General features: G+C 43.0%; 3 protein-coding genes across 3 annotated transcripts in view; all 3 read right to left on the reverse strand.

Annotated features, from left to right (window-relative positions):
- The window catches only part of LOC139580780 (growth arrest-specific protein 7-like), a 57,350-nt gene extending 52,545 nt beyond the window's left edge, over positions 1-4,805 (reverse strand). Inside the window, exon 1 of the mRNA XM_071409785.1 lies at positions 4,324-4,805. Within this exon, the coding sequence (XP_071265886.1) occupies positions 4,324-4,503 (180 nt within the window). The 5' untranslated portion in view covers positions 4,504-4,805. The remainder of the gene's footprint in view (positions 1-4,323) is intronic.
- A 297-nt stretch (positions 4,806-5,102) lies between these two features.
- LOC139580778 (myosin heavy chain, fast skeletal muscle-like) lies at positions 5,103-22,141 on the reverse strand. Its single transcript, XM_071409781.1, has 42 exons — positions 20,384-22,141; positions 20,085-20,170; positions 19,912-19,990; positions 19,671-19,802; positions 17,438-19,109; positions 17,087-17,303; positions 16,274-16,417; positions 15,460-15,616; positions 15,323-15,350; positions 15,119-15,224; positions 14,894-14,986; positions 14,737-14,800; positions 14,557-14,655; positions 14,354-14,457; positions 14,047-14,185; positions 13,761-13,879; positions 13,515-13,664; positions 13,251-13,421; positions 12,850-13,156; positions 12,689-12,753; positions 12,508-12,595; positions 11,847-11,964; positions 11,619-11,742; positions 11,378-11,514; positions 11,004-11,259; positions 10,400-10,642; positions 10,125-10,301; positions 9,884-10,029; positions 9,700-9,790; positions 9,207-9,596; positions 8,889-9,134; positions 8,600-8,796; positions 8,209-8,392; positions 7,964-8,129; positions 7,728-7,852; positions 7,272-7,580; positions 6,862-7,065; positions 6,606-6,731; positions 6,344-6,514; positions 6,022-6,126; positions 5,795-5,890; positions 5,103-5,698 (listed from the first exon to the last, which is right to left on the reverse strand). Exons 5-42 carry the CDS (start codon positions 17,551-17,553, stop codon positions 5,549-5,551), a joined length of 5,928 nt encoding a protein of 1,975 aa, XP_071265882.1. The 5' UTR covers positions 17,554-19,109; positions 19,671-19,802; positions 19,912-19,990; positions 20,085-20,170; positions 20,384-22,141; the 3' UTR covers positions 5,103-5,548.
- A 578-nt stretch (positions 22,142-22,719) lies between these two features.
- On the reverse strand, positions 22,720-23,916 carry LOC139580782 (myosin heavy chain, fast skeletal muscle-like). The gene is made up of 4 exons (XM_071409787.1): positions 23,706-23,916; positions 23,372-23,531; positions 23,164-23,288; positions 22,720-23,016 (listed from the first exon to the last, which is right to left on the reverse strand). Exons 1-4 carry the CDS (start codon positions 23,772-23,774, stop codon positions 22,825-22,827), a joined length of 546 nt encoding a protein of 181 aa, XP_071265888.1. The 5' UTR covers positions 23,775-23,916; the 3' UTR covers positions 22,720-22,824.
- Positions 23,917-23,920: the final 4 nt, after the last annotated feature.

Below are 23,920 nucleotides of genomic sequence, written 5' to 3' on the forward strand. Positions count from 1 at the left end.
CCACACAGCACAGAATATAGCAGGCCTCATTGCCTCGCCATGCCAGCTCCCTCAGTCACACCAGTGCTGATAATCACACTAGACTGTCTTTGGGTTGGAGATTAGAGCGAGAGTAGGCTACTAAGGAGAGATGAATGCAGGATGCCATTCCATAGCAACTATTGGAATAATAAAATAATAATAACATAGCATGGACACCACAAAACCCAGTAAGTTACACTATAACCTATAGTCTAATCTGTTTTGATTGGAACAGAGGCTAGCTAAAATACATAAGTACAGGAAATGAGCAAAATAGATTTACAGTAAGCTGTGAGCTACTTCAAGATGATTAGGCAAAGGAAAGTGACATCACACCAAAGTGCTAATTAGTTTAGTTTAGCGTGGAGACTAAATTGTTTTCTGGTAATAGTCGGTCATTGCCAACTCACCAACGTGGTAAACGGCTGTATACGCAACTAACTATTATACACCGAAATGTTAATGACTCATTCACTCATTCTTCGAACCAATCAAATTCTTTGTCCCCCGGAGAGCCATTTCCATTGGGTGAAATCTGTCATCAATGGTGTGTCTAATTGGTCCATTCATCTAGATTCTACAGCTTTCATTTCCTTTGTCCTTTTTTCCTCATCTCTTCCTCATTAAGCTCCACCTCAATTAGTTTGGCACTAATCAGCAATCACTTGACTTGATGACTCAATGGCATGATCCATGATTCACCGTGCCCTGTTCCACTTCTGTTCATCAGTTAGGTTGTCAAGACCACCAGAGTCACACCGGTACAGTTGAAGTCAGAAGTTTACATACACTTAGGTTGGCGTCATTAAAACTCGTTTTTCAACCACTCCAAAAATATCTTGGTAACAAACTATAGTTTTGGCAAGTCGGTTAGGACATCTACTTTGTGCATGACACAAGTCATTTTTCCAACAATTGTTTACAGACATATTATTTCACTTAGATCACAATTCCAGTGAGTCAGAAGTTTACAAACACTAAGTTGACTGTGCCTTTAAACAGCTTGGGAAATTCCAGAAAAGGATGTCATGGCTTTAGAAGCTTCCGATAGGCTAATTAACATCATTTGAGTCAATTGGAGTTGTACCTGTGGATGTATTTCAAGGCCTACCTTCAAACTCAGTGCCTCTTCGCTTGACATCGTGGGAAAATCAAAAGAAATCAGCCAAAATTGGAGACCTTCACAAGTCTGGTTCATCCTTGGGAGCAATTTCCAAACGCCTGAAGGTACCACGTTCATCTGTACAAACAATAGTATAAACACGCAGCCATCAAAAGCCAGACTACGGTTTGCAACTGCACATGGGGACAAAGATCGTACTTTTTGGAGAAATGTCCTCTGGTCTGATGAAACAAAAATAGAACTGTTTGGCCATAATGACCATCGTTTTGTTTGGAGGAAAAATGGGGACGCTTGCAAGCCGAAGAACACCATCCCAACGTGAAGCACGGGGGTGGCAGCATCATGTTGTGGGGGTGCTTTGCTGCAGGAGGGACTGGTGCAATTCACAAAATAGATGGCTTCATGAGGCAGGAAAATTATGTGGATATATTGAAGCAACATCTCAAGACCTCAGTCGGGAAGTTAAAGCTTGGTCGCAAATGGGTCTTCCAAATGAACAATGACCCCAAGCATACTTCCAAAGTTGTGGCAAAATGGCTTAAGGACACCAAAGTCAAGGTATTGGAGTGGCAATCACAAAGCCCTGACCTCAATCCCATAGAGAATTTGTGGGCAGAACTGAAAAAGCGTGTGAGAGCAAGGAGGCCTACAAACCTGACTCAGTTACACCAGTTCTGTCAGGAGGAATGGGCCAAAATTCACCCAACTTATTGTGGGAAGCTTGTGGAAGGCTACCCAAAACATTTTACCCAAATTCAACATTTTAAAGGCAATGCTACCAAATACTAATTGAGTGTATGTAAACTTCTGACCCACTAGGAATGTGATGAAAGAAATTAAAGCTGAAATATATAATTCTCTACTATTATTCTGACATTTCATATTCTTAAAATAAAGTGGTGATCCTAACTGACCTAAGACAGGTAATTTTTACTTGGTTTGAATGTCAGGAATTGTGAAAGACTGAGTTTAAATGTATTTGGCTAAGGTGTATGTAAACTTCCGACTTCAACTGTATATAAAACCATATAGACAACGGGTAGACTTATACTGATATAGAAAAATACCAATTTCAGCACTTTACTGATGTTAGGGGTGGAACCCCTCTTTAACCACCCTGTCCTAAACATCTCATAACATCATAAAATGACATTACCTCTGTCTCTTAGTCAATCAGTGAGCTTGGAAAATACACAAAAGGACAGGAAACAGTTCCTCAATCAAACACAGCTGTCATTCCTCACCCAGTGATCACTGCTATAGTAACAGCAAATGTATAGCTTATTATCACCATCCCCTTTAATGTACTCCTCATCTGAAAGTAGCCGGCAGGGCCCAATTATATTACACATTCTCCAGCTTCCATAAGAATAACACAAAAATAAAGTCTACAAGTTAAAGTGTAAAAAAAAATAAAGTTATGAACATCTCATCATAAAATATGAACTGAATGCCTTCTGTGTTGTATTTGTTTGTTAAAATGAAGGCAGTATCTATCTATACAAGGAGGTTCCTGGGGACTGTGTGGATCTGAGGGTCTGTCAAGGCGAGCACAGGCCTGATGACAGGTTTTCTGTTGAATGATTCATCAAAGTTTGAAGAAGAAGAAAAAAGAAGAGTAGACTGTTTGGAGAACAAAGCCTCGTCTGCCGAAGATGACAATGGAGCGTGTCTCAGACAGAGATCAAAGCACCGCACTGTAAACTACGCCAGCGGTGAAAACACACATTCCCCCGATTCTGTCGTTGAAAACACCTTGGTCTGAATTGATGATATATATGACTGTTTCTAGGTGCGTTTTCCTCTTGTTTGAATTCATGTAGAAAAATGCCTGGCTAGTTTGATTGGTCAACTAAAATAAGGAAGTTTCTATTGTGGTTCTTCCATTCAGATCTATATGCAAGAGCCAAGTCAGCATTAGTAGCAATCATTTGGTAACTCATTCGGAAGAACTTCCTGTTTCTACACACTTCTACGTCAGTGTTTCAAATGAAATGTTGATGGTGCAACACACATCCTAAACCTGAGCCAATGAAACTAACTATTCAAGTAATTTCCTTCAATGCAGCCTCCACCTGTTGCACACCCAGTATCAGGTCGTGTCAGAGCTGCTTCCCACTTCTCCTTATCTGTAAAAATAGAGATGCACACTACTGTACCAAGTACCAGATTCCAGACCTCCCTGTATGTACATGTACAACCTCTATCAAGAGATCTGACCCTTTATGATAAAAGGTGGATGTTCACATGCTCTGGAACTACAGGGTCACTGGTGATTTGGCAGTTCCCCTTCAAGCGCTACACAACTACATCAAGCTGGTATTTTGAATGACCGATTGAGGTGTGTTGAGGACCAGCTGCCTCGGCCAGCCGGCCAGCCCACATCCTACAGATCTACTCCCATCTGCCCATCTCATTTCTGATCCAGTGATTTACTGTGTCCGCGAGTGTGAACATTGGGCTAGTGTCCATTTCCTTTTGCCAATTGTTGATAAAACAAGTAATTAGCTGTGTGTTTTCTTGTCACTCTTGGCTAAAACCTGATTCAAGACAGTCTTTGCCAAGGATTTCCCTGCCCTTCTGTGAACCTTGTGTTCACCTGCATACCGCAAAAGCGCGTGTTTGTGCGTACTTGTGACCTTGCTGTGACAGAGCAGTGTGTTCCCCCAGTAAACTGCCCCGTGCACTCATGCAGACAGACACAGGCAGGAGACCTGAGAATTCCAGTGGAATGTGTCAGGAATGAGGAAGTGTGGTGGAGGCCTCAGAAGAGTGGACAGGGGTGGGGAGGCTAGCTCTCAAGCTGATGAACACCAATAGGAAAACTGTTTAAAACCCTAGTCGCCTCTGAAACAAATCTCCACATCTGTTAGATACCAGCCATGGGTGTGAATGTGGGGTTATGTGGATATGAGAGTGGACATATGTATTTATCACAATGTCAAAATATCTGAGTGTGTTATTTAAGTGTAAAGACATATTGACTCTTTATGATGACGTTATTTCATTTAGTAATATAGTAAGCATCATAAGAACTCTTACTACTTCATTAGGTCATACTAAGTATACATTTCACTCCAAACTCAAAGGGAGAGAAAAAAAGTGTTTATTTTGTTGGTATTTGTTTCACCATTGGTATTGTACCATTTATTGATCTGAGAGTGGACATTCAGACTTACCTCTAAGACCTGAACATAACTTGCTGGGAACCATCCCCTGACTCCATCCAGCTCTCCTTCCCACCAGCCGCCTGGCAACGGCTGAACTATCTTTAGGATTTCTCCAACTTCAAAAGTCAAACCCTGCTGATGTTGGTCCCCGCTGAAGGAGTATAAACTTTTGCAGTAAGATCCAGACATCGTTATCTTCTCCGGTATAACGTCGGGTCCGCGCGTAGATTCACACAGACTGATCCCCTTCCTCGAGATTCACTTGGCTCTTTCTTGTCAAACTTGTAATGTTGATTAGTTACCGCATCAATGACAACAATCCAACATGTTGCAAATCTGGTTAAAGTACTTTCTGAGTGAATGAAAAGGTATCCCTTGTCAAAAGAATCCTGTAAAATCCTGAACACAGCGCAGATGCGTTCTGAGCGTGTGTATATGGGCGCTTCTCCGTTTGTGTGAACTCCCTTTCGCAAACTCCACAGTCAAGTCTGTGCTCCTTCAATTCCTATTGCGCTTTTCTATGAGATAACTCGGTACTCGCTTCCGTTTTTTGCACATGAGTTATGTTGTGGGGATTAGTAATCAATTAGCAACTTTCACCAAGGCTGTGCCTATTGAAATGTAATGCACTTTGTCAATTGAATCACTTCTCCAAGACGCGATTGTTTATGAAGGGTTGACAAGGCGACCGTGTAAAATAATGTGACTTTGCCATAACGTGAACTGTTGAAAAGGAGCTCCACCGATCAATGATATGCACGTCCAATGAATGCAGCTACGAGGTCATACTTTTTGAATGTGTGCCACAATTTATTTTGCAATTAAACGTAGTGCAGAACTCACAATCATGGTAGGCGAGCCTATGCTCTTTGTAACATACAGCATAGCCATATTTATTAGGTCGAAAATCATCTTAGTGTCGCAATCTAGAAAATACAACGGGTGTTAACCACAAGGCGGCGCCAATATACTTCAGGTAGAAATGGACTATTCTTTCCAAAGGAGCTTATATCATAGGTCTACTACACACAAAACCCATATTATGTGAGTTTAATAATACAGCACATACAGTGAGCCAAGCATGCATAGTACATAAGTCATTAAAAACTCATATTTTAGGAGTCTTCTGAGTCATATCACTATTCTTTGCTCTGTTTGGAGAAAAGAAAGGTTTGATATCATTCCCTACCTATGAATACTGTGGCATTACTAAACAACATTTTCTGTAAAGGTATCATTTCAAACAAACCGTTGAGCCCATGTCTCTGCTCTTGGCTCTCATCTTGTTGACCTGGGACTCAGCGAGATCAGCCCTCTCGGATGCCTCCTCCAGTTCATGTTGCACTTTCCTGAACTTAGTCAGGTGGGTGTTAGCCTGCTCTTCCTGTGGAGAAATTAAGCATCAACAAGGTCAACATAATCAAATAAATATGCAGACATTTTGAATTGGGGTATAGATCACAAATGACATTTTTCTTACAGCTTCCTCAGCCTGGCGTTTGTATGCCTTTACTTTCAGCTGCAGCTTGTTCACCAGGTCCTGGAGTCTGAAGACATTCTTCTTGTCCTCCTCTGCCTGGAAAATATTATTATTATTACCATTTTGTCTTCATCCACCTACCCCACATCATCGTCATCATCATAACCATCATTATCATTAAACTACCGTAGTAGTGGTAATATCAATGCAATATGGTAATCCTCTACCTGGTAGGAGAGTTCCTTGACTCTCCTCTCATATTTCCTGACTCCTTTGATGGCATCAACTCCCATCCTCTGCTCAGCCTCCAGTTCTCCCTCCAACTCTCGCACCTGCAACCCAGAGGGTCAAAGGTTCGAATGTCACTCAAATATATTTGTTTAATTAATATGCACTTCTTTTGAAAAATCAATTTGAAATTCAGATGCAGAGTTATTATAGCCTAGAGATTTTCCTACCGCTTGTACTCAGTCGGCTAATCCTCTGGATATCATCCATTTGAGAGCTATGCATTTGCATATCAAAAGAGAATAGCTGTTATTGACTCACCCTGGTCTCCAGTTTCTGGAGTTGCTTCTTGCCTCCCTTCATGGCCAAGTTCTCAGCCTCGTCCAGACGGACCTGCAGGTCCTTGACTGTGACCTCCAGGTTTTTTCTCATCCTCTCCAGGTGAGCGCTGGTGTACTGCTCCTTCTTCAGCTCCTCAGCCATCATGGCTGCCTGCATTGGCACACAGAGAACAAGGACAAACAGGATTGAAAGAGGGATGTCTATGACAGTGTACTCAGTGAAACCTCTGGTTGTCACTCACTTCCGTGATTGCCTTCTTGGCTTTCTCCTCTGCATTCCTGGCCTCCTGGACAGCATCCTCAACCTCAGCCTGGAGTTGGGTGAGGTCAGCATCCAGCTTCTTTTTGGTGCTCATCTGGTTGATGTTCTGAAACAGAAGTTCTTAAACTTGAGAAGTTCTTCCTGACTTGACCGATGAGAATAGATCAGGCCTCAACTGTAATTTACATGATTATATTTCCTTGTAAATATGATGTAAATAAGCCACTGACACTAACCTGGGAATGCAGCAGCCCCACTCTCTCACAGGCATCAGTCAGCTCCTGCTCGGCCATCTTGCGGCTCCTCTCCGTCTGCTCCAGGGCAGCCCTCAGCTCCTCCACTTCGGCCTGCATCAGGGAGCTCCTGCGCTCCACCATGGCTGCCTGCTCCCTCAGCTCTTCCTGGCTATGCAGAGCCTCATCCAGGTGCAGCTGGGCATCCTGGCAAACCAGTCACAACCATGTCTTGATTAGTTCTATGAAGCTGCAACTGAAGTGCAGCAAGAAAGTAGAGTTGTGGATCCTACTTCTAACACCAATTCAGCGAAGTTGGGGGATAGTGCTACTACCATGCTCTGTTATGATGCCACACATTACCCTGCTCTAAAATTCATCACGTGGCTGTTTGCAGTAAAACTGACCCTCACCTTAAGTTGTCCCTGGACATTCCTCAGCTGTTTCTGGGCCTCAGCAGACTGCCGGTTGACATGGCTCAGCTGGACCTCCATCTCGTTAAGATCAGCCTCCATTTTGCGTTTGAACCTGAGAGCATCATTCCTGCCCCTGACCTCAGCTTCCAGAGTGCTCTGCATGGACTCGATCAACCTCTGGCTGTTGCATTTTAGCTTATCCATCTCCTCGTCCTTCTCCGCTAGCTTCCTGCCCACTTCGCCTTTGACCTGGGCCAGCTCCAGGTGCACACGTAGGATCTTGGACTCCTCGTGCTCCAGAGAGGCCTGAGGGAGATACGGGTGGTGATTGAAGAGCACTTGCATTGAAGTGTACATGTAACTATAAAGAGTACAACCTACCAGGTTTCATGCGCAGAACTGAACTGAACCACACCAACTTTACTCATCTACAGTATTGTTGAAACACAGTACCTCTGCTTCCTCAAGAGCTGTCTGGATCTCTGCTTTCTCAGTCTCTATAATCTTCTTGGCCTTCTCCACTTCATGGATGCTCTTCACAGTCTCACCAAGCTGATCACTCAGGCCTGTGACCTCCTCTGGTGATCAAATAGAAAAACAGAGATTTGGTCTATAATTTTATCAGTTGCCTTTGCCTATAGGATACTTTTTAAAGTCTAAGAATGCCAAAACCACAGTCTCAGCCATACGCTGCAGCGTCTTGTTCTCTCTCTTCATGGTCTCCAGCTGATCCAGACATTCCTCGTAAGAATTCTTCATTTTGAAGAGCTCAGTGCTCAAAGCACGAGACCCTTTCTGGGAACCTTCCAGCTCAGCCTGACTCTCCTCATACTTCTGCTTCCATTCAGCCAAAATCTGAGGAGACAAAAAGTTTGTTAAAAAGAAATAGACCTCAACTTAGAATGATTTGAGTCCACTCCAAGTCATTTAATACCTTGTCAAAGTTCTTTTGCCTTTTGTCCAGGTTAGCGGCCCAGGCATTATTTTTCTCCTGATCAATCATCAGGTCCTCCACCTCTCCCTGCAGCCTCTGCTTGCTCTTCTCCAGAGAGGAACACTTAGCGTTCACAGCCTCAATTGTCTCTTCAGCATCCTGAAGACGCAGGGCAAGCTTCTTCCTAATAGATCAATGAAAAGTTATAGAGAGCCATAGATATAGAGATTTCAGCAAACGCTGCTATATATTAAGAAATAGAATGGTCTCTATATTGTCATCAACAGTTTAAAAAAAACACTGTATGTAAATCAGAATATCTTTGCAATTGAATGTTTGGTGTCGGCATGAGAGCCTAACACTGTATATCTACAGGTCTGACTAATCATACTTGGCCTCCTCCAGCTCTTCTGTTCTCTGGATGGCATCAGACTCGTATTTGGTTCTCCACTGAGCCACCTCTCCATTGGCCTTGGACATGCCGCGCTGCAGCTCTGCCTTGGCCTCCTGCTCCTCCTCGAACTGCTCCCTCAGCAGGTCACAGTCGTGGCGGGACGATTGGAGCACATGGGCTAGGGCATTTTTGACCTGCAAACACACCCAGTAAGGGAAACGTTTAGTATATGTCTTAATGTTTGTTTGACGTGATGCGGACATTTGAATCAGTTGTGTTTCTGTACCTTAAGCTCCTCTTCAGCCAGCCTCTTCAGTTCATCCACCTTCGAAGTCAAAGCCTGTTTGCTTCTGGTCAGCTGGGATACCAGCGATTCTCTCTCCTCCAGCTGACGAGAAAGCTCGCCACTCTCTGTTTGGAATCTTGCTTTTTGGACAGTGATGTCAGTGACGTTTCGCTGACTTTCGTCGCTTTTGGCCTTTAGCTCGCTGATTTGATCTTCAAGGCTTCGGCACATTTTCTCCAGGTTACTCTGGCAGAACAAAACATTCTTTATAGCCACAAATATAGGTTTGAAAATGTGCAATAAATCATGTTAACTTACCTTCAATTTGGACACCGACTCCATGTTGCTGACCAGGTCACTGATCTCCATTTTGTATTCTCCCTTCTCCTTCTCCAGCTTCTGTTTGACTCGCTGCAGGTTGTCGATGTGCTCTCCCATCTCGGCCATACTTTCTGCATGTTTCTTACGCAGGGCAGCAGAAGTAGCCTCATGGTGCAGAGTTGACTCCTCCAGGTCACGTCTCAGTTTCTGAAACTCGGCCTCTCGCTTCTTGTTCACCTCAATCTGAGCAATGGTGGCTCCACCAGCTTCTTCAAGCCTCTCACTGATCCCCTCAAGTTCCCTGGCGAGATCAGACCTCTGTTTCTCCACCTTAGCCCTGGCAGCACGTTCAGCCTCAATCTCCTCTTCCAGCTCCTCAATACGGGCCTGGAAAAAACAGAACAGTTGATAAAAAAAACATTGGATGCATTGTTGGCAGTTGCACCACATATCAACATCATTGCTTGAAACATTTGTTGCATTTTGATACCTGATGTTCCTTTAGTTTCTTCTGCAACTGGGCACCAAGGGCTTGCTCATCCTCCATTTTCCCAGCAAGATGACAAATTTCAAAGTCTTTCCTATAAGTTACATATTAATTGAAAGTTGTTAAAATGTGGATAAAACTTGATCCAGTAGAATGTATACAGTATGTAAGAAGTATTTAATCTTACTTCTTCTGCTTTTCATCCGTTTGCTGTTTTTCATTCTCCAGATCCATTATGGATTCCTGGGCATGTTTTAAATCTCCCTCAAACTTCTTCCTGGATCTCTCAAGGTCCATGGAATGTTTCTTCTCTTGTTCAAGAGAGCCCTCTAGCTGTAAAATCACATCGAATAATTTTAAGAATATACCAAGGTTAGGACGTCATGACATACAGTAGGCCTATGATGTACTGGACTTGTCAAACTCACGTCGTCCACTTGCTGTTCCAGCTTGACCTTGGCTTTGGTCAGAGTGTTGACTTTGTCTTCCTCTGCCTGGAGATCATATAAGACTTGCTGGTGGGCTTCTTGGAGGGCTTTCTTCTCCTTGGATACTTTAACAATGGTTTCATCCAGCGTTGACACTTCTTCAGTCAAGTTTTTCACCTGTTCACACAAACACAGAAACACAAAAGTGAACAGTTCTCATACTGATAAAATATATAGCTTCAATGTAGACTTTATGCCGGGGAAGTTTCTTTCACCTTGTTTTCCGTGGCATGTTTCTCTTTCTCCACTTTAACCAGGGTGAGCTCCAGATCATCAATGTCCTTCTTTAACTCAGAACACTCGTCCTCCAGCTTCCTCTTCCTGGCGGTCAGCTCAGCGTTTATCTCCTCCTCATCCTCCAGCCTCTCACTCAGCTCTTTAGCTTTGACCTCCAGCTGGATCTTGTTCTTGACGAGACTCTCACATCTCTCCTCCGCATCTGAAAGGTTCTCACTTTCCTACAGAATTATTTTCAAAACATGTTTAAATCAAATATTATATTTATTTGTTACCGGTAACTTCACAATTTAACAGTAATCTACCAGAATTCTGGAAATTTTAAAGGATTATAGCTAATTTTCATAACATGTAAAATATATACAATTAGAAAATAAGATGTTTTAAAAATGAAAAATAGAATGACAAAGCTGTAAAACATTATCCTAAATATAACCCATCAACTTAGTGAATACCGTTGGTGTTTAATATGAGGGTTTCAACATAAAATAACCTTTATATTTTTACATGCTTTTATTTATTTTACAATGTCAATATAGCTTTGTTGTAAAGTTTTTGGGGCCTAACTGGTGAATAACATACCGAAGCTACTTGTAACTGAAGATCGTTATTTTCCTGCAGAAGGGAGACCATTTTCTCCTCTAGTTCCTTCTTCTTGGCTTCAGCCTTGGCCAGGTTCTCCTTGCACTTGGCAAACTCTTCCTTCATGGAGGCCATTTCCTTCTCTGTCTCAGCACTTTTCAGCAGGGGCTTGATCTTGAAGTACAGCTTCATCCATGGCCAGTGTTTCACGTTCATGAAGGAGCGGATGTTGTACTGGACGATGAAGATAGATTCTCTGTGTGAGGAATAAGTGGTTATTACATCATCCCCATGGTCAGAAAAATGAAATATTATAGCTTCACAGATAATTAGTCAAGCAGATCAGTCCTACTGAGTCAATTGAACAGTCTTACCTTCGCTCCATCATCTTTTTGAACTCCTTCCTCATGACGAAGCCTCTGCAGAGCGCTTGAGTCATTGTAACCAACGCTGCCAGCTTCTCATCTCTCATCTCCTCCAGAGTTCCCAGCAGCCCAGCCTTAAAAAACACCTGAGAGACAAAAATACATAGTTGGGCCGTAGAATAGGATTTAAATTGACTGCCAATGTTAATATTGTGGTTTGTGATCGTGAACAAAATTGGGCTCCTCTTACCTTGGTGTGCCCGAATTTGTACTGAGTGTGGTCCACATCAATTGACCCCAAGAGCCTCTCTGAAGCTTTCTTGTTGTCAATGAACTGGCCATCGGGGATAACACTGGCATTCAATACTTTGTACCTGTTACAAACATGAAAGATATATACTTTAGGTATGTTGTATTTTTTTCAAAGGATTTAAATGCATAGCATTTTTGGTGAACTACCATGGGAATGATTGTATACCTTTGCTTGAAATCCCCATACAGGATTCTGCTCGGGAAACCTTTTCTGCAGATTCTGATACCTTCTAACACACCATTACACCTCAGCTGGTGGATCACCAAGGCATTCTCCATGAGACCTAAGATGTACAAGATTTTGGCTGCATTTTATCTGAAGAGAATGATTGTTAACTGCCATAGTGAGCTCCAAAAGTTTTGGGACAGTTACGCATGTTTTGTCGTTTTGGCTCTGTACTCCAGCAATTTGGATTTTAAATGACTATGAGGTTAACGTGCTTACTGTTAGCTTTAATTTTATGGTATTCTCATCCATATCGGATTAACCATTTCGAAATTATAACTTTTGTTTTACATAGTCCACCCATTTTAGGGGACCAAAAGCATTGGGACAAATTCACTTATGTGGATTAAAGTGGTCCAAAGTTGAGTATTTGGTCCCATATTCCTAGCACGCAAAGATATTTGTGCGTCTGTAACTTTCTCACTCATCATTATTCACAATTCTTTCAGGATTATCCGTCATCATGGTAGCATCCACATCCATGTCGAAGTGTTTTACAATACATTTTACAATGAAACAAAACAAAAAATTCACTGTCCCATTACTTTTGGAGCTCACTCCATCTCGTACATACACTCAGTAACCAATGCTTTAGTGCTACCTGGAGTCTTTGACTCGTTGGGAATCAAGCAGCGCACAAAGTGAGGATGAGTGCATCTGAGGTTTGTCATCAGCTTGCCCAAGTTCTCCTGTGGGATGATAGTAACGTGTTTGAGTGGAACGTTTGAGTCTCAATACCTCATTTGTAGTCATCATTTTCACTACTTGATGAATCCCCCTACCCTAAACAAGGCAGACACTGTTTGGAAGGAGCCCCCTTTCTTCTTGGCACCTTTCTTGCTAAGATCTGTCAATGAAACAAGCAAGAGTTGTGTGAATATCTATAACACCATGTTGTGTATACAAGACCATGTTTGTAGAGGTAAAGTTATAGATCCCATACCATCGGCTTGTGTAAAGCTTGCATATAAGAGAGACAGCAGTTTAACTGCAGACTTCTGATACAGCTGGACCACAGACTCGTTCAGCGGGTCCTTGTTCTTGTCCAGCCATCCACAGATGTTGTAGTCTACAGTTCCAGCATAGTGCATCAGGGAGAAGTGGGCCTCGGCCTTGCCTTTGGCAGGCTTGGGCTTCTGAAAGCAGCCAGTCTTTCCCAGATGCTGGTCGTACAGCTTGCTCTTGAAGGTGGTGTCTGAAGCCTTGGGGAACATGCACTCCTCTTCAAGGATGGAAAAGATGCCCATTGGCTGTAGTGGAATGAGGTTGATAAAAGGTTGATACGAGATACAACAGTAGTGTAAATTCTTGTCATCTGACGTTAAATATTCCCATTACACTTACCTTCTCAATGAGCTCAATGCAGGCAGCCAAGTCCATTCCAAAGTCTATGAACTCCCACTCAATTCCCTCTTTCTTGTACTCCTCTTGTTCCAGCACAAACATGTGGTGGTTGAAAAACTGTTGCAGTTTTTCGTTGGTGAAGTTGATACACAGCTGCTCCAGACTGTTGTACTGTAGAAAGTATTTGATTGACATACTGTATTTCAATGTTACAGAGACTGTATCATTAGATGAAGTACTGTGCTGAGGACATTCACTACTTACATCAAAGATCTCAAACCCAGCGATGTCCAGGACACCAATGAAGAACTGCCTTGGCTGCTTGGTGTCCAACATCTGGTTAATGCGGATAACCATCCACAAGAACATCTTCTCATAGATGGATTTTGCCAGGGCCATAACTGAATTATGGACCTAAAAGTTCAACAATAATACAACAGAATTGTAATAATCATAATGGACTGATTGATATGCATTTATTGGTAATATTGAATAGATATGATTTTTCACCTGCTGGACTGTCTGTCCCTTGGTGACATATTCATTTCCAACCTTCACTCTGGGGTAGCAGAGTGCTTTCAGCAGGACTGCAGAATTCAGGCCCAGGAGGTAGGCAATTTTGTCAGCCACTAAAACAATGACAGGAGCCGCAGAAGAGTTTTAACATCTCTATTACTTCAAGTTGACCACCCTCAAGGGACCATCACTGAGATGAGTCACATGTTGTACTTTTCAGAGTAGGTGTATATATACAGTATATTCATAGTATGTATACATATCCAAAACCCATGTTTACCCTCAGTGCCGTCTGGCTCTGCTTGCTCCTCTCTCGGCTTCTGCTTGAACTTCATGTTCCCATGATGCATCACAGCACCTGTCAGCTTGAAGATGCCCATCTTTTCATCCAGCGTGAAGCCCAAGATATCAATAGCAGTCTAGTAGCCACATCAATCAGATATAAGTAGATTCGATGTTAATAGAAGAGTAGGAAACAATATATATACTATAAGTAGATTCCACATCATGTTGTATTATGCTAATCGCATTATGGTAAATGTGCAAACATAATTTGCCAAGTTATTTGTCAAATCAAGAAGACCTACATCGGTGGCGACCAGTTCATCTTTGTCTACGATGCTGGTCACAGTGATCTGCCCCTGACTGATCATGGGGAAATCATATGGGTTGGTTGTGATGAGCAGCATCTCTGGGGAGATTAATATAGTCATTAGTGATTTTAAATTCAATACTCAGCTTTAATGTCAGGATGGACCATTGGCAATACCATTAATCATGTGATCCTTACCTATCAGCTCTGGCTTGTGGTTGGTCATTACTTGATAGAAGATGTGATAACTTCTCTCATCAGCGAGCTGGAATGCCACTCTGGACTTTTCCAGCAAGTCTGGGGAAAGAGTCAAGAGTGTCAATACCTTCCATAACCTCTAGTCTAGACCATGCACAGAAACATACAGCATAGACTCACATGTCTCAATGTCAGCTGATGCTAGCTTTCCAGTGGTTCCAAAATGAATCCTGATGAATTTACCCTGTTTGGAAAATAATAATTTATGATTCCTGGTTTGAACTGTAACATGTCTTTAAGAATTATATTAAAGGTAACGGTAATAGGCTCAACTTACAAATCGCGAGGAGTTGTCGTTCCTCACAGTTTTGGCATTCCCATAGGCCTCTAGCAGGGGGTTGGCTGCAATGATTTGATCCTCCAGCGAGCCCTGTAGAATAATAGCTTACACTTTACTTCACAAACCACTATTTATCTGATACTTACTTGTTAAAATGACTATTACATACATTTGAACTAGGTTTTTGTCAGCTGGCACCAGCCTGGTATCACAGGGCCTCACCTGCATTTTGCCACTGGTAGATTCTTTCTTCCCAGACACTGCGATTGTCGCAAAGTACTGGATGACACGCTTAGTGTTCACAGTCTTCCCTGCACCAGATTCTCCACTGAGTTCAGATAAATAAACAAGGTTGGGAAAAGAATAAGATAGGTAAGATAAGTGGTAAAAAAATATGACGGTTTGTTAATATAGAATGCAACTTACGTGATAAGGACAGACTGGTTCTCTCTGTCTGTGAATAAAAATATTTTGATGAGAGGGTTTAATGAGGGGGATATATTGACATAATCAGGTAATTCTGCTGAATAAGGTTTTCCATTACAGCCAAATATCAACCTTACCAGTGAGCATGAACTGATATGCGTTGTCAGAGACAGAGAAGATATGAGGCGGGGCTTCCATGCGTTTCTTCCCTCTGTAGGCCACTACCACCTCCTGGTTGTAGACTGGTAACCACTTATAGGGGTTTACAGTAACACAGAACAGCCCAGAGTAGGTCTGAAACACAGTTTAGTAACCAATTACTTTTGGCTCATCTCATTGATATTGTATTGGAGTGAATGATAAAGAATTGTACATACTACAGTGGTCTAAAGTACTTAAATAAAAATACTTTATAGTACAACTTAAGTCGTTTTTTGGTGTACGTTTACTTTAGCCAACTTTTACTTCACTACATGCCTAAAGAAAAGAATGTACTTTTTACTCCATACATTTTCCCTGACACCCATAAGTACTTGTTACATTTTGACAGGAAAATAGTCCAACTCACGCACTTATCAAGAGAACGTCCCTGGTCATCCCTACTGCCTGATCTGGTGGCCTCACTAAACACAAATGCTTCATTTGTAAATTATGTCTGAGTGTTCGAGTGTGCCCCTGGCTATCTGTAAATGTAAAAAAATATATATAATAATTGTGCTTTCTGGTTTGCTTAATATAAGGAATTTGAGAGGATTTATACTTTTACTTTGATACTTAAGTATATTTAAAACCAAATACTTTTAGACTTTTACTCAAATAGTATCTTACTGGGTGACATTCACTTGAGTCATTTTTATATTAAGGTATCTTTACTTTTACTCAAGTACTGTATGACAATTGAGTACTTTTTCCACCACTGACAGTACGTAATGTCAAGCAGTCTAGACTCACGTAGATCATCCATACTGCGTAACGCTCTTTGAGGTTATACAGCACAGTGGCCTCGTTGAGGTGGGTCATCATGGCCATGTCCTCAATCTTATCAAATTTAGGAGGATTCATTGGATACACATCATCCTCCGTCACTGTTACACCCTTGGAAAGTTAGACATGAGAGTTATTAACATGTAGTACTACTTCTGTTAATTACTAACATATTGTATTAGCTATTATTACAATGTACACTGAGTATACAAAACATTAACACCTGCTCTTTCTATGATAAAGACTGGCCAGGTGAATCCAGGTGAAAGATATGATCCCTTATTGACGACACTTAAATCCACTTCAGTGTAGATGAAGGGGAGGAGACAGGTTAAAGAAAGATTTTTAAGCCTTGAAACAGTTGAGACATGGATTGTGCATATGTACCATTCAGAGGGTGAATGGGTAAGACAAAAGATGTAAGTGCCTTTGATTGGGGTATGTTAGTAGGTGCCAGGCACACCGGTTTGTGTCAAGAACTGCAACGCTGCTGGGTTTTTCCACACTCAACAGTGTCCTGTGTGTATGAAGAATGGTCCGACACCCAAAGGACATCCAGCTAACTTGACAAAACTGTGAGAAACATTAGAGTCAAAATGGGCAAGCATCCCTGTGGAACGCTTTAAACACCTTGTAAAGTCCATGCGCAACGAACTATGGCTGTTCTGCGGGGGCAAAAGGGGGGGGTGCAACTCAATATTAGGAAGGTGTTCCTAATGTTTGGTATACTCAGTGTAGTAATACTGTCTATATTATTTACTTGTGGAGTCAAACACTCACTTGTCCACCAGTAATCTTTACAGTGACTTTGCCACCGTCTCTCTTCTGGATGTTGCCTTTGAGGTACAGCTCTTTGCTGTTGGTCACATAGCAGGCTGTCTTGGCATCAAATGGGATGTTCTGAGCGGCAATCCTCTCTCTCTCCGGTTTCCGGAGGTATATGGCTGCCTCGCCGAAAATGGCCATCTCTGCGTCCGTACTCATGGCTGGGCTTTTACTGTGAAGAGAAAGCAGAGTTTCAAAATAAGTCCAAAGAATTCACTTTCTCTGATGGAGAGACATCCAGTGACAGGAATCAATGAAAAGGACCAGCTGAGAGAGGACTGTAAAATAAAGCGTCTTCAACCTTACCCAAATCCAGACTCGCTGAGAAAAGGTTGCTGTTTTGTTTCACTCACCTGAGGAGATATAGGAACCATTCTTTTTTTATTCATTTTTGAATGAAATAAAACATTTGAAAACATCATAATGGAACCTTTTGCTGATAAAAAGCTTTAGCATAGACAGTCAGTAGTGCACAAACCTCTATAGGAGAGGGTTTAATATTACTCACCAGAGTTCTCCCTCAGACGGATCCCTCAGTAATCAAAGGGACTCACTGGAGCGGCTTTTATTGAGATAATTTGGGTCGCCCCTCAAATCCTTCCCGTTGTTTTGGGCATGGAAAAGTAAGCCACCCCCCTGATTAGTTCTCTGTCATCTCTCATTATGGGGCTTATTCTGGGATCTAGTGGCATGGTGGCCAGACAATGGTTTTCAGAGGCCAGACATGACATAAACCGATAGATGGAATAGGAGAAATGTGAAACCTTGAAATAGTTTGCATCTTACATTTTTTGGGAGGGACAGCTATCCATTTAAGATGACGCAAAGATAAGGATACATTTGTGATCCTATTCTAAGCATGATCTTAATTTGTCCAAGAAATGGCATTTCAGCATCTGTATATTTTGCCAGGCATATAGATGTTCCATCTATAATGTATAGTTCCATCATTTATATTTCTAGTTTAAAACATCAATCTAACATAAATCAATAGCATGGAGATACTCATCTGTTAATCTGTTTGTATTTGGGCAGAAAGAGCCCAGGACCTTATTGGAAATCGAATTAAAGCTCCAGTGTAATCCTGCTGTATACAAAACATGCAGAATGGGTATTATACTTCCATGCCAAGTGTAAATTCCAATCTGGTTTTCAGACAATTGAAATTCCAAAGTTATGATGATGACTTGACCGAATGCGTGCGTTTATAACTGGACCACAAAAATAAGACAAACACAGGTGGGATGCGCCACCCTAAATATGATAGTCAATCACTGTGCACTAAACAGGAAGAACTAAAGAAGGCATCACACAGCTAATGATTTAGCTCAGCGATAGGAAATGTCTCTGTGCCTTTCTGATCAGTCTGGATTGACTTTTGATTATGGGGCCTTAATCATGGCTAATCCTGAGATAGCATGCAAGCTTTAGGCCCGTAGGCCTTTTGTGTGTGCGTGTGTTCTGTATTGGACTTTGACATTGGAGAGGTCTATTTTGGCTGTCGTGGGGAAGCCCAAAATGTCACCATGCATTCTCCTGAGGATCTCTACTAATCTCTGAAAATCGCAGACTCTCAAATGAAATTAAAACTACATGGCAGTCCTGCCGGGTCTAAATTGAGCCTCAAAATCCATACTGTTTGGCTAAGGGACTAATGATTTGGATGATTGTGTTACACTTGTTATACTGTTGCCTTGTTTGGCAAGATAAGGACCAAAATTAGATCACTGGAGGATATGTTAATGCAAAACAGATAAAAGTGAATGTTAATGTTTTGTGTCACACTTTAAAACAACCCCAGAAACAGTTATACATGCACCTGCTTCATGTATTTTGTACTATAGTTCCACTAGGTTGTGCTACAGTCTATACATAAACAGATCCAGGCATCCAGGTAGGCATCCAGGTAGGCATCCAAGCAGGTACAAATCCTGGGCCTTCTAACCACTTCTGGGTCTTCTACTCACTCAGATTAAGGCTGGTACATAAGATAAAAAATATGTAATACAAATGTTGTTTTTTATTTTCCTTTTTTTGGGCAAATAATACACACATCAATCAATCAATGTAGTACTGAAATATATGAATACAGTAATCCCTCGTTTATCGCGGGGGTTACGTTCCGAAAATGACCCGCGATAAGTGAAATCCGCGAAATAGAAAACTTTTTTTTTTTTACAATTAGCAACTATTACATGTATACAAATACAGTGACTCACGTGTAGGCCGTTTCGTCGACATTATGGGTTTAGGAGATGTTCGAAATTACAAGATAATTTGGCCAATTTAATGTAAATTTGCCAAGCTGTTTTATGTACGTACACATAACTGCACGAGACGACAAAATGATAGCACAATTCGTAGCATGTTTTGATACAAGAAGCGGGAGTGAGTTTTTAGCGAATCAGAATGCAGAGCACAATGCACCAAAAAAAAATAAAAAATGCATTATGAAAATCCGCGAAATAGCGAATCCGCGATAAGTGAACCGCGAAGTGGCGAGGGATCACTGTACTTATGTTTTTGTATCGTATCGTACCTTCCCGGCATCCCTGCTCTTGGCTCTAATCTTGTTGAGCTGGGACTCTGCGACGTCAGCCCTCTCCTCTGCCTCCTCCAGGTCATGCTACATCTTTCTGCACTTAGTCAGGTGGGTGTTGGCCTGCTCTCCCTGGAACAACACCACCAGACCATAATACAAGAAGTCAGGGATTAACAATAACATCCAGGTACTTTCTCATTAGGTCATAGATCTAAGCTTACAGCTTCCTCAGCCTTACATTTCTAGGCCTTCACTTTCAACTGCAGCTTGTCCACCAGGTCCTGCAGCCTTTGGACAGTCTTCTTGTCCTCTTCGGTCTGCAAGCAGAGATCAGCAGATCAATCAGTGAGGTAAAGGAAATTAGATCACTTCTGATTGATTCAGATTCCTCCGAACTCATTTCTCTACTACCTGGTAGGTGAGCTCCTTGACTCCCTGCTCATATTTTCTGACTCCTTTCATGGCATCAGCTCCTCTTTTCTGCTCAGCCTCCAGTTCTGGATCACATCACAAGTAGTCAACACTTTATGAATAGTTTCAGGCTTCCTCTGGGATACCCTTCCATTATAGCAGGTAAAAAACAATGATTTCACTATGCCTCCAGTCTAGCAGCTCTGGGAGACAGCACCATCTGCCGGTATGTCATTAGATTAATCTAGAGTATTTGAGTCCCATACTATGATAATCTTGTGAAAAAGGGGATGGGTTACCTGAACCTCCAGTTTCTGGAGCTGCTTCTTGCTGCCCTTCATGGCCAGGTTTTCAGCCTCATCCAGGCGGTGCTGTCACGTTCCTGACCTTATTTCCTTTGTTTAGTCTTTGTTTAGTTGGTCAGGACGTGAGCTGGGTGGGTATATTCTATGTTTTGTGTTTCATTGGTTTAGGTGTGTCTTATTGGCCTGATATGGTTCTCAATCAGAGGCAGGTGTTTTACGTTGTCTCTGATTGGGAACCATATTAAGGTAGTTTTCACTGTTTGTTTGTGGGAGATTGTTTCCTGTCTTTGTGTTCTGCACCAGATAGGACTGTATCGGTTTTCACGTTTGTTATTTTGTATTTTGTATAGTGTTCACGTTATCGTCTCTTTGTTATTAAACATGTTGAACACTAGCCGCGCTGCGTTTTGGTCCTCTCCTTCATCCCAGGAAGAAAGTCGTTACAGAATCACCCACCAAGATCGGACCAAGCAGCATGGTAAGCGGCAGCAGCAGCAGCAGGAGCAGCGATGTCAGGAGGAATGGACTTGGGAAGACGAACTGGATGGTAAGGGACCCTGGGTTCAAGCTGGAGAGTATCGCCAACCTCGTGAAGAGCTGGAGGCAGCTAAAGCCGAGAGGCGGTGGTATGAGGAGGCTGGAAGCCTGAGAGTCAGCCCCAAAAATGTCTTGGGGGGGGGTAAAGGGGAGTGTGGCGAAGTCAGGTAGGAGACCTGCGCCAACTCCTCGTGCTTACCGTGGAGAGCGAGAGTACGGGCAGACACCGTGTTGTGCGGAAAAGCGCACGGTGTCTCCTGTACGTGTGCTTAGCCCGGTGCGGTACATTCCAGCTCCACGTATCGGCCGGGCTAGAGTGGGCATCGAGCCAGGTGCCATGAAGCCGGCTCAACGTATCTGGTCTCCAGTGCGTCTCCTCGGGCCGGTGTACATGGCACCAGCCTTACGCATGGTGTCCCCAGTTCGCCAGCACAGCCCAGTGCGGGCTATTCCACCTCGCCGCACTGGCCTGGCTACGGGGAGCATTCAACCAGGTAAGGTTGGGCAGGCTCGGTGCTTAAGAGCTCCTGTACGCCTTCACGGTCCGGTATATCCGGCGCCACCTCCTCGTCCCAGCCCAGTACCACCAGTGCCAACACCATGCACCAGGCTTCCTGTGCGTCTCCAGAGCCCTGTTCCTCCTCCACGCACTCGCCCTGTGGTGCGTGTCTCCAGCCCGGTACCACCAGTTCCGGCACCACGCACCAAGCCTCCTGTGTGTCTCCAGAGGCCAGAGTCTGCTGTCTGCCCAGCGCCACCTGCGCTGCCTGTCTGCCCAGCGTCGCCTGCGCTGCCCGTCTGCCCAGCGCCGTCTGAGCTGTCCGTCTGCGCAGTTTTACGTTGTCTCTGATTGGGAACCATATTAAGGTAGGCTGTTTTCACTGTTTGTTTGTGGGTGATTGTTTCCTGTCTTTGTGTTCTGCACCAGATAGGACTGTATCGGTTTTCACGTTTGTTATTTTGTATTTTGTATAGTGTTCACGTTATCGTCTCTTTGTTATTAAACATGTTGAACACTAGCCGCGCTGCGTTTTGGTCCTCTCCTTCATCCCAGGAAGAAAGTCGTTACAGGTGCTGCAGGTCCTTGACTAACCTCCAGATTCTTCTTCATCCTCTCTACATGACCGCTGGTGTCCTGCTCCTTCTTCAGTTCCTCAGCCATCATGGCCACCTGTGTAGGAGAACATTTCATCTCATCATATTGTTGTTGGTTTTACATGACATGATATGGAGGTAAAATAGTGTGAATCTTTGCTTGATATGACACAGTGATGGCTTTCTTGGCTTTCTCCTCTGCGTTCCTGGCCTCCTGGATGGCATCCTCCACTTCCCCTTGCAAGCTGACTGACATCTGCATCCAGATTTTTCTTGGTGTTGAGAAGACTGGTGTTCTGTTAAAGTATGGCATTATAGATAATTTTATTAGATGTTACAATAGTGGCATGGGAAATCTATATAAACCAAGGCAAGGCTACATATTTGTGAGTATACCTGGGAATGCAGCAGCCCCACTCACAGGCATCAGTCAGCTCCTGCTTGGCCATCTTGCGGCTCCTCTCCATCTGTTCCAGGGCAGCCCTCAGCTCCTCCACTTTGGCCTGCATCAGGGAGCTCCTGCGCTCCACCATGGCTGCCTGCTCCCTCAGCTCTTCCTGGCTACGCAGAGCCTCATCCAGGTGCAGCTGGGCATCCCGAGGAGAGAAATAAACTCAACTTTTTAATAAAGTTAATTAGTAAGACATTATAGATTCATATTATGTAGAAATGCTTTGAATGCATTACCTTGTGGTCTGCCTGGACATTTCTCAGCTGTTTCAGGGCCTCACCAGCCTGCCTGTTGGCGTGGCTCAGCTGAACCTCCATCTCGTTGAGATCGGTCTCCATCTTCTTTTTGATCTTCAGGGCCTCTTTCTGCTGAGGGTCTCAGAGTCTAGGACCGACTGGATGGTGTCAACGACATGCTGGTTGTTTAGTTTGATTTGCTCCATCTCCTCCTCTTTCTCCGCCAGCCTCCTGTCCACTTCACCTTTGACCTGGGTTATCTCCGGCTGGATACGAAGGATCTTGGATTCTTCGTGTTCCAAAGAGGCCTAAAATAATTGGATAAATTGTGTGGGGGGGGGGGGGGGGGGGGGGGGGGTGACAATGACGAAACAATATCTGTTATTCATGCTGAAATTATTCAATTGATTATTGACATTTTCATATTTCAGGACATTTCTCCATTGGCATCAAACCTCGGCTTCCTCCAGAGCAGATTGGATCTCAGATTTCTCTGTCTCTGTTTGCTTCTTGTTCTTCTCCAGTTCATGGATGGCTTTGCTATTCTCACCAACTTGTTCCATCAGATCAGATATTTCCTCTGGAATAACATTAGTATCATTGTTAGTTACAGATCTGAAGTTTAAACCTGCAGAGACACAGACTATTGTCTAGTTAGCATACGTTGCAGGTTCTCTCTCTTCATGGCCTCCAGGTTCTCCAGACATTCCTCGTAGGAGTTCTTTATTTTGAAGAGTTCAGTGCTGAGGGAACAAGACTCTTTCTGGGAACCTTCCAGCTCGGCTTGACTCTCCTCATACTTCTGCTTCCATTCAGCCACAATCTAAGGAGGGTTTGAAAGATATTGGTTAAAGGTGGTTGACTTGATTTGAGCTTTTTGGCAAAACATTGGTAGTCTAATTTAGTGTAGTCTACTACTTAAGGGTCAGAATTGGTGGGTGACTGATAAACTTTTTTATGGAGGTCGCTACATGTAAATTCAATACAAGTGTATTACCTTGTCATAGTTCCTTTGCTTTTTATCCAGGACAGCTGCTTGACTATTTGCTCTCTCCACATCAGCCATGAGGTCCACCACTTCTCCCTGCAGCCTCTGCTTAGTCTTCTCCAGAGAGGAACACTTGGCATTCACAGCCTCAATGGCCACCTCAGCATCCTGGAGTTGCTGGGCAAGCTTCTTCCTGAGGATATGAATGTCCTTCTTTTAGTGTT

Source organism: Salvelinus alpinus, chromosome 7 (assembly GCF_045679555.1).
Source record: "Salvelinus alpinus chromosome 7, SLU_Salpinus.1, whole genome shotgun sequence".
Lineage (NCBI taxonomy): Eukaryota > Metazoa > Chordata > Actinopteri > Salmoniformes > Salmonidae > Salvelinus > Salvelinus alpinus.

Excerpts from the sequence above, each read along its gene's own strand:
- LOC139580778 (XM_071409781.1), bottom strand. The coding sequence starts at position 17,553 with ATGATGTTTTCAAATGTTTTATTTCATTCAAAAATGAATAAAAAAAGA. Across the intron at positions 12,596-12,688 it reads CAGTGTCTGCCTTGTTTAGG|GAGAACTTGGGCAAGCTGAT; the intron begins GTAGGGGGATTC and ends ATCATCCCACAG. Across the intron at positions 7,581-7,727 it reads CAGCTCTTGAGGAAGCAGAG|GCCTCTCTGGAGCACGAGGA; the intron begins GTACTGTGTTTC and ends TATCTCCCTCAG.
- LOC139580782 (XM_071409787.1), bottom strand. The coding sequence starts at position 23,774 with ATGGCTGATGTGGAGAGAGCAAATAGTCAAGCAGCTGTCCTGGATAAA. Across the intron at positions 23,532-23,705 it reads AGCAAAGGAACTATGACAAG|ATTGTGGCTGAATGGAAGCA; the intron begins GTAATACACTTG and ends AACCCTCCTTAG. Across the intron at positions 23,289-23,371 it reads GAAGAGAGAGAACCTGCAAC|AGGAAATATCTGATCTGATG; the intron begins GTATGCTAACTA and ends ATGTTATTCCAG.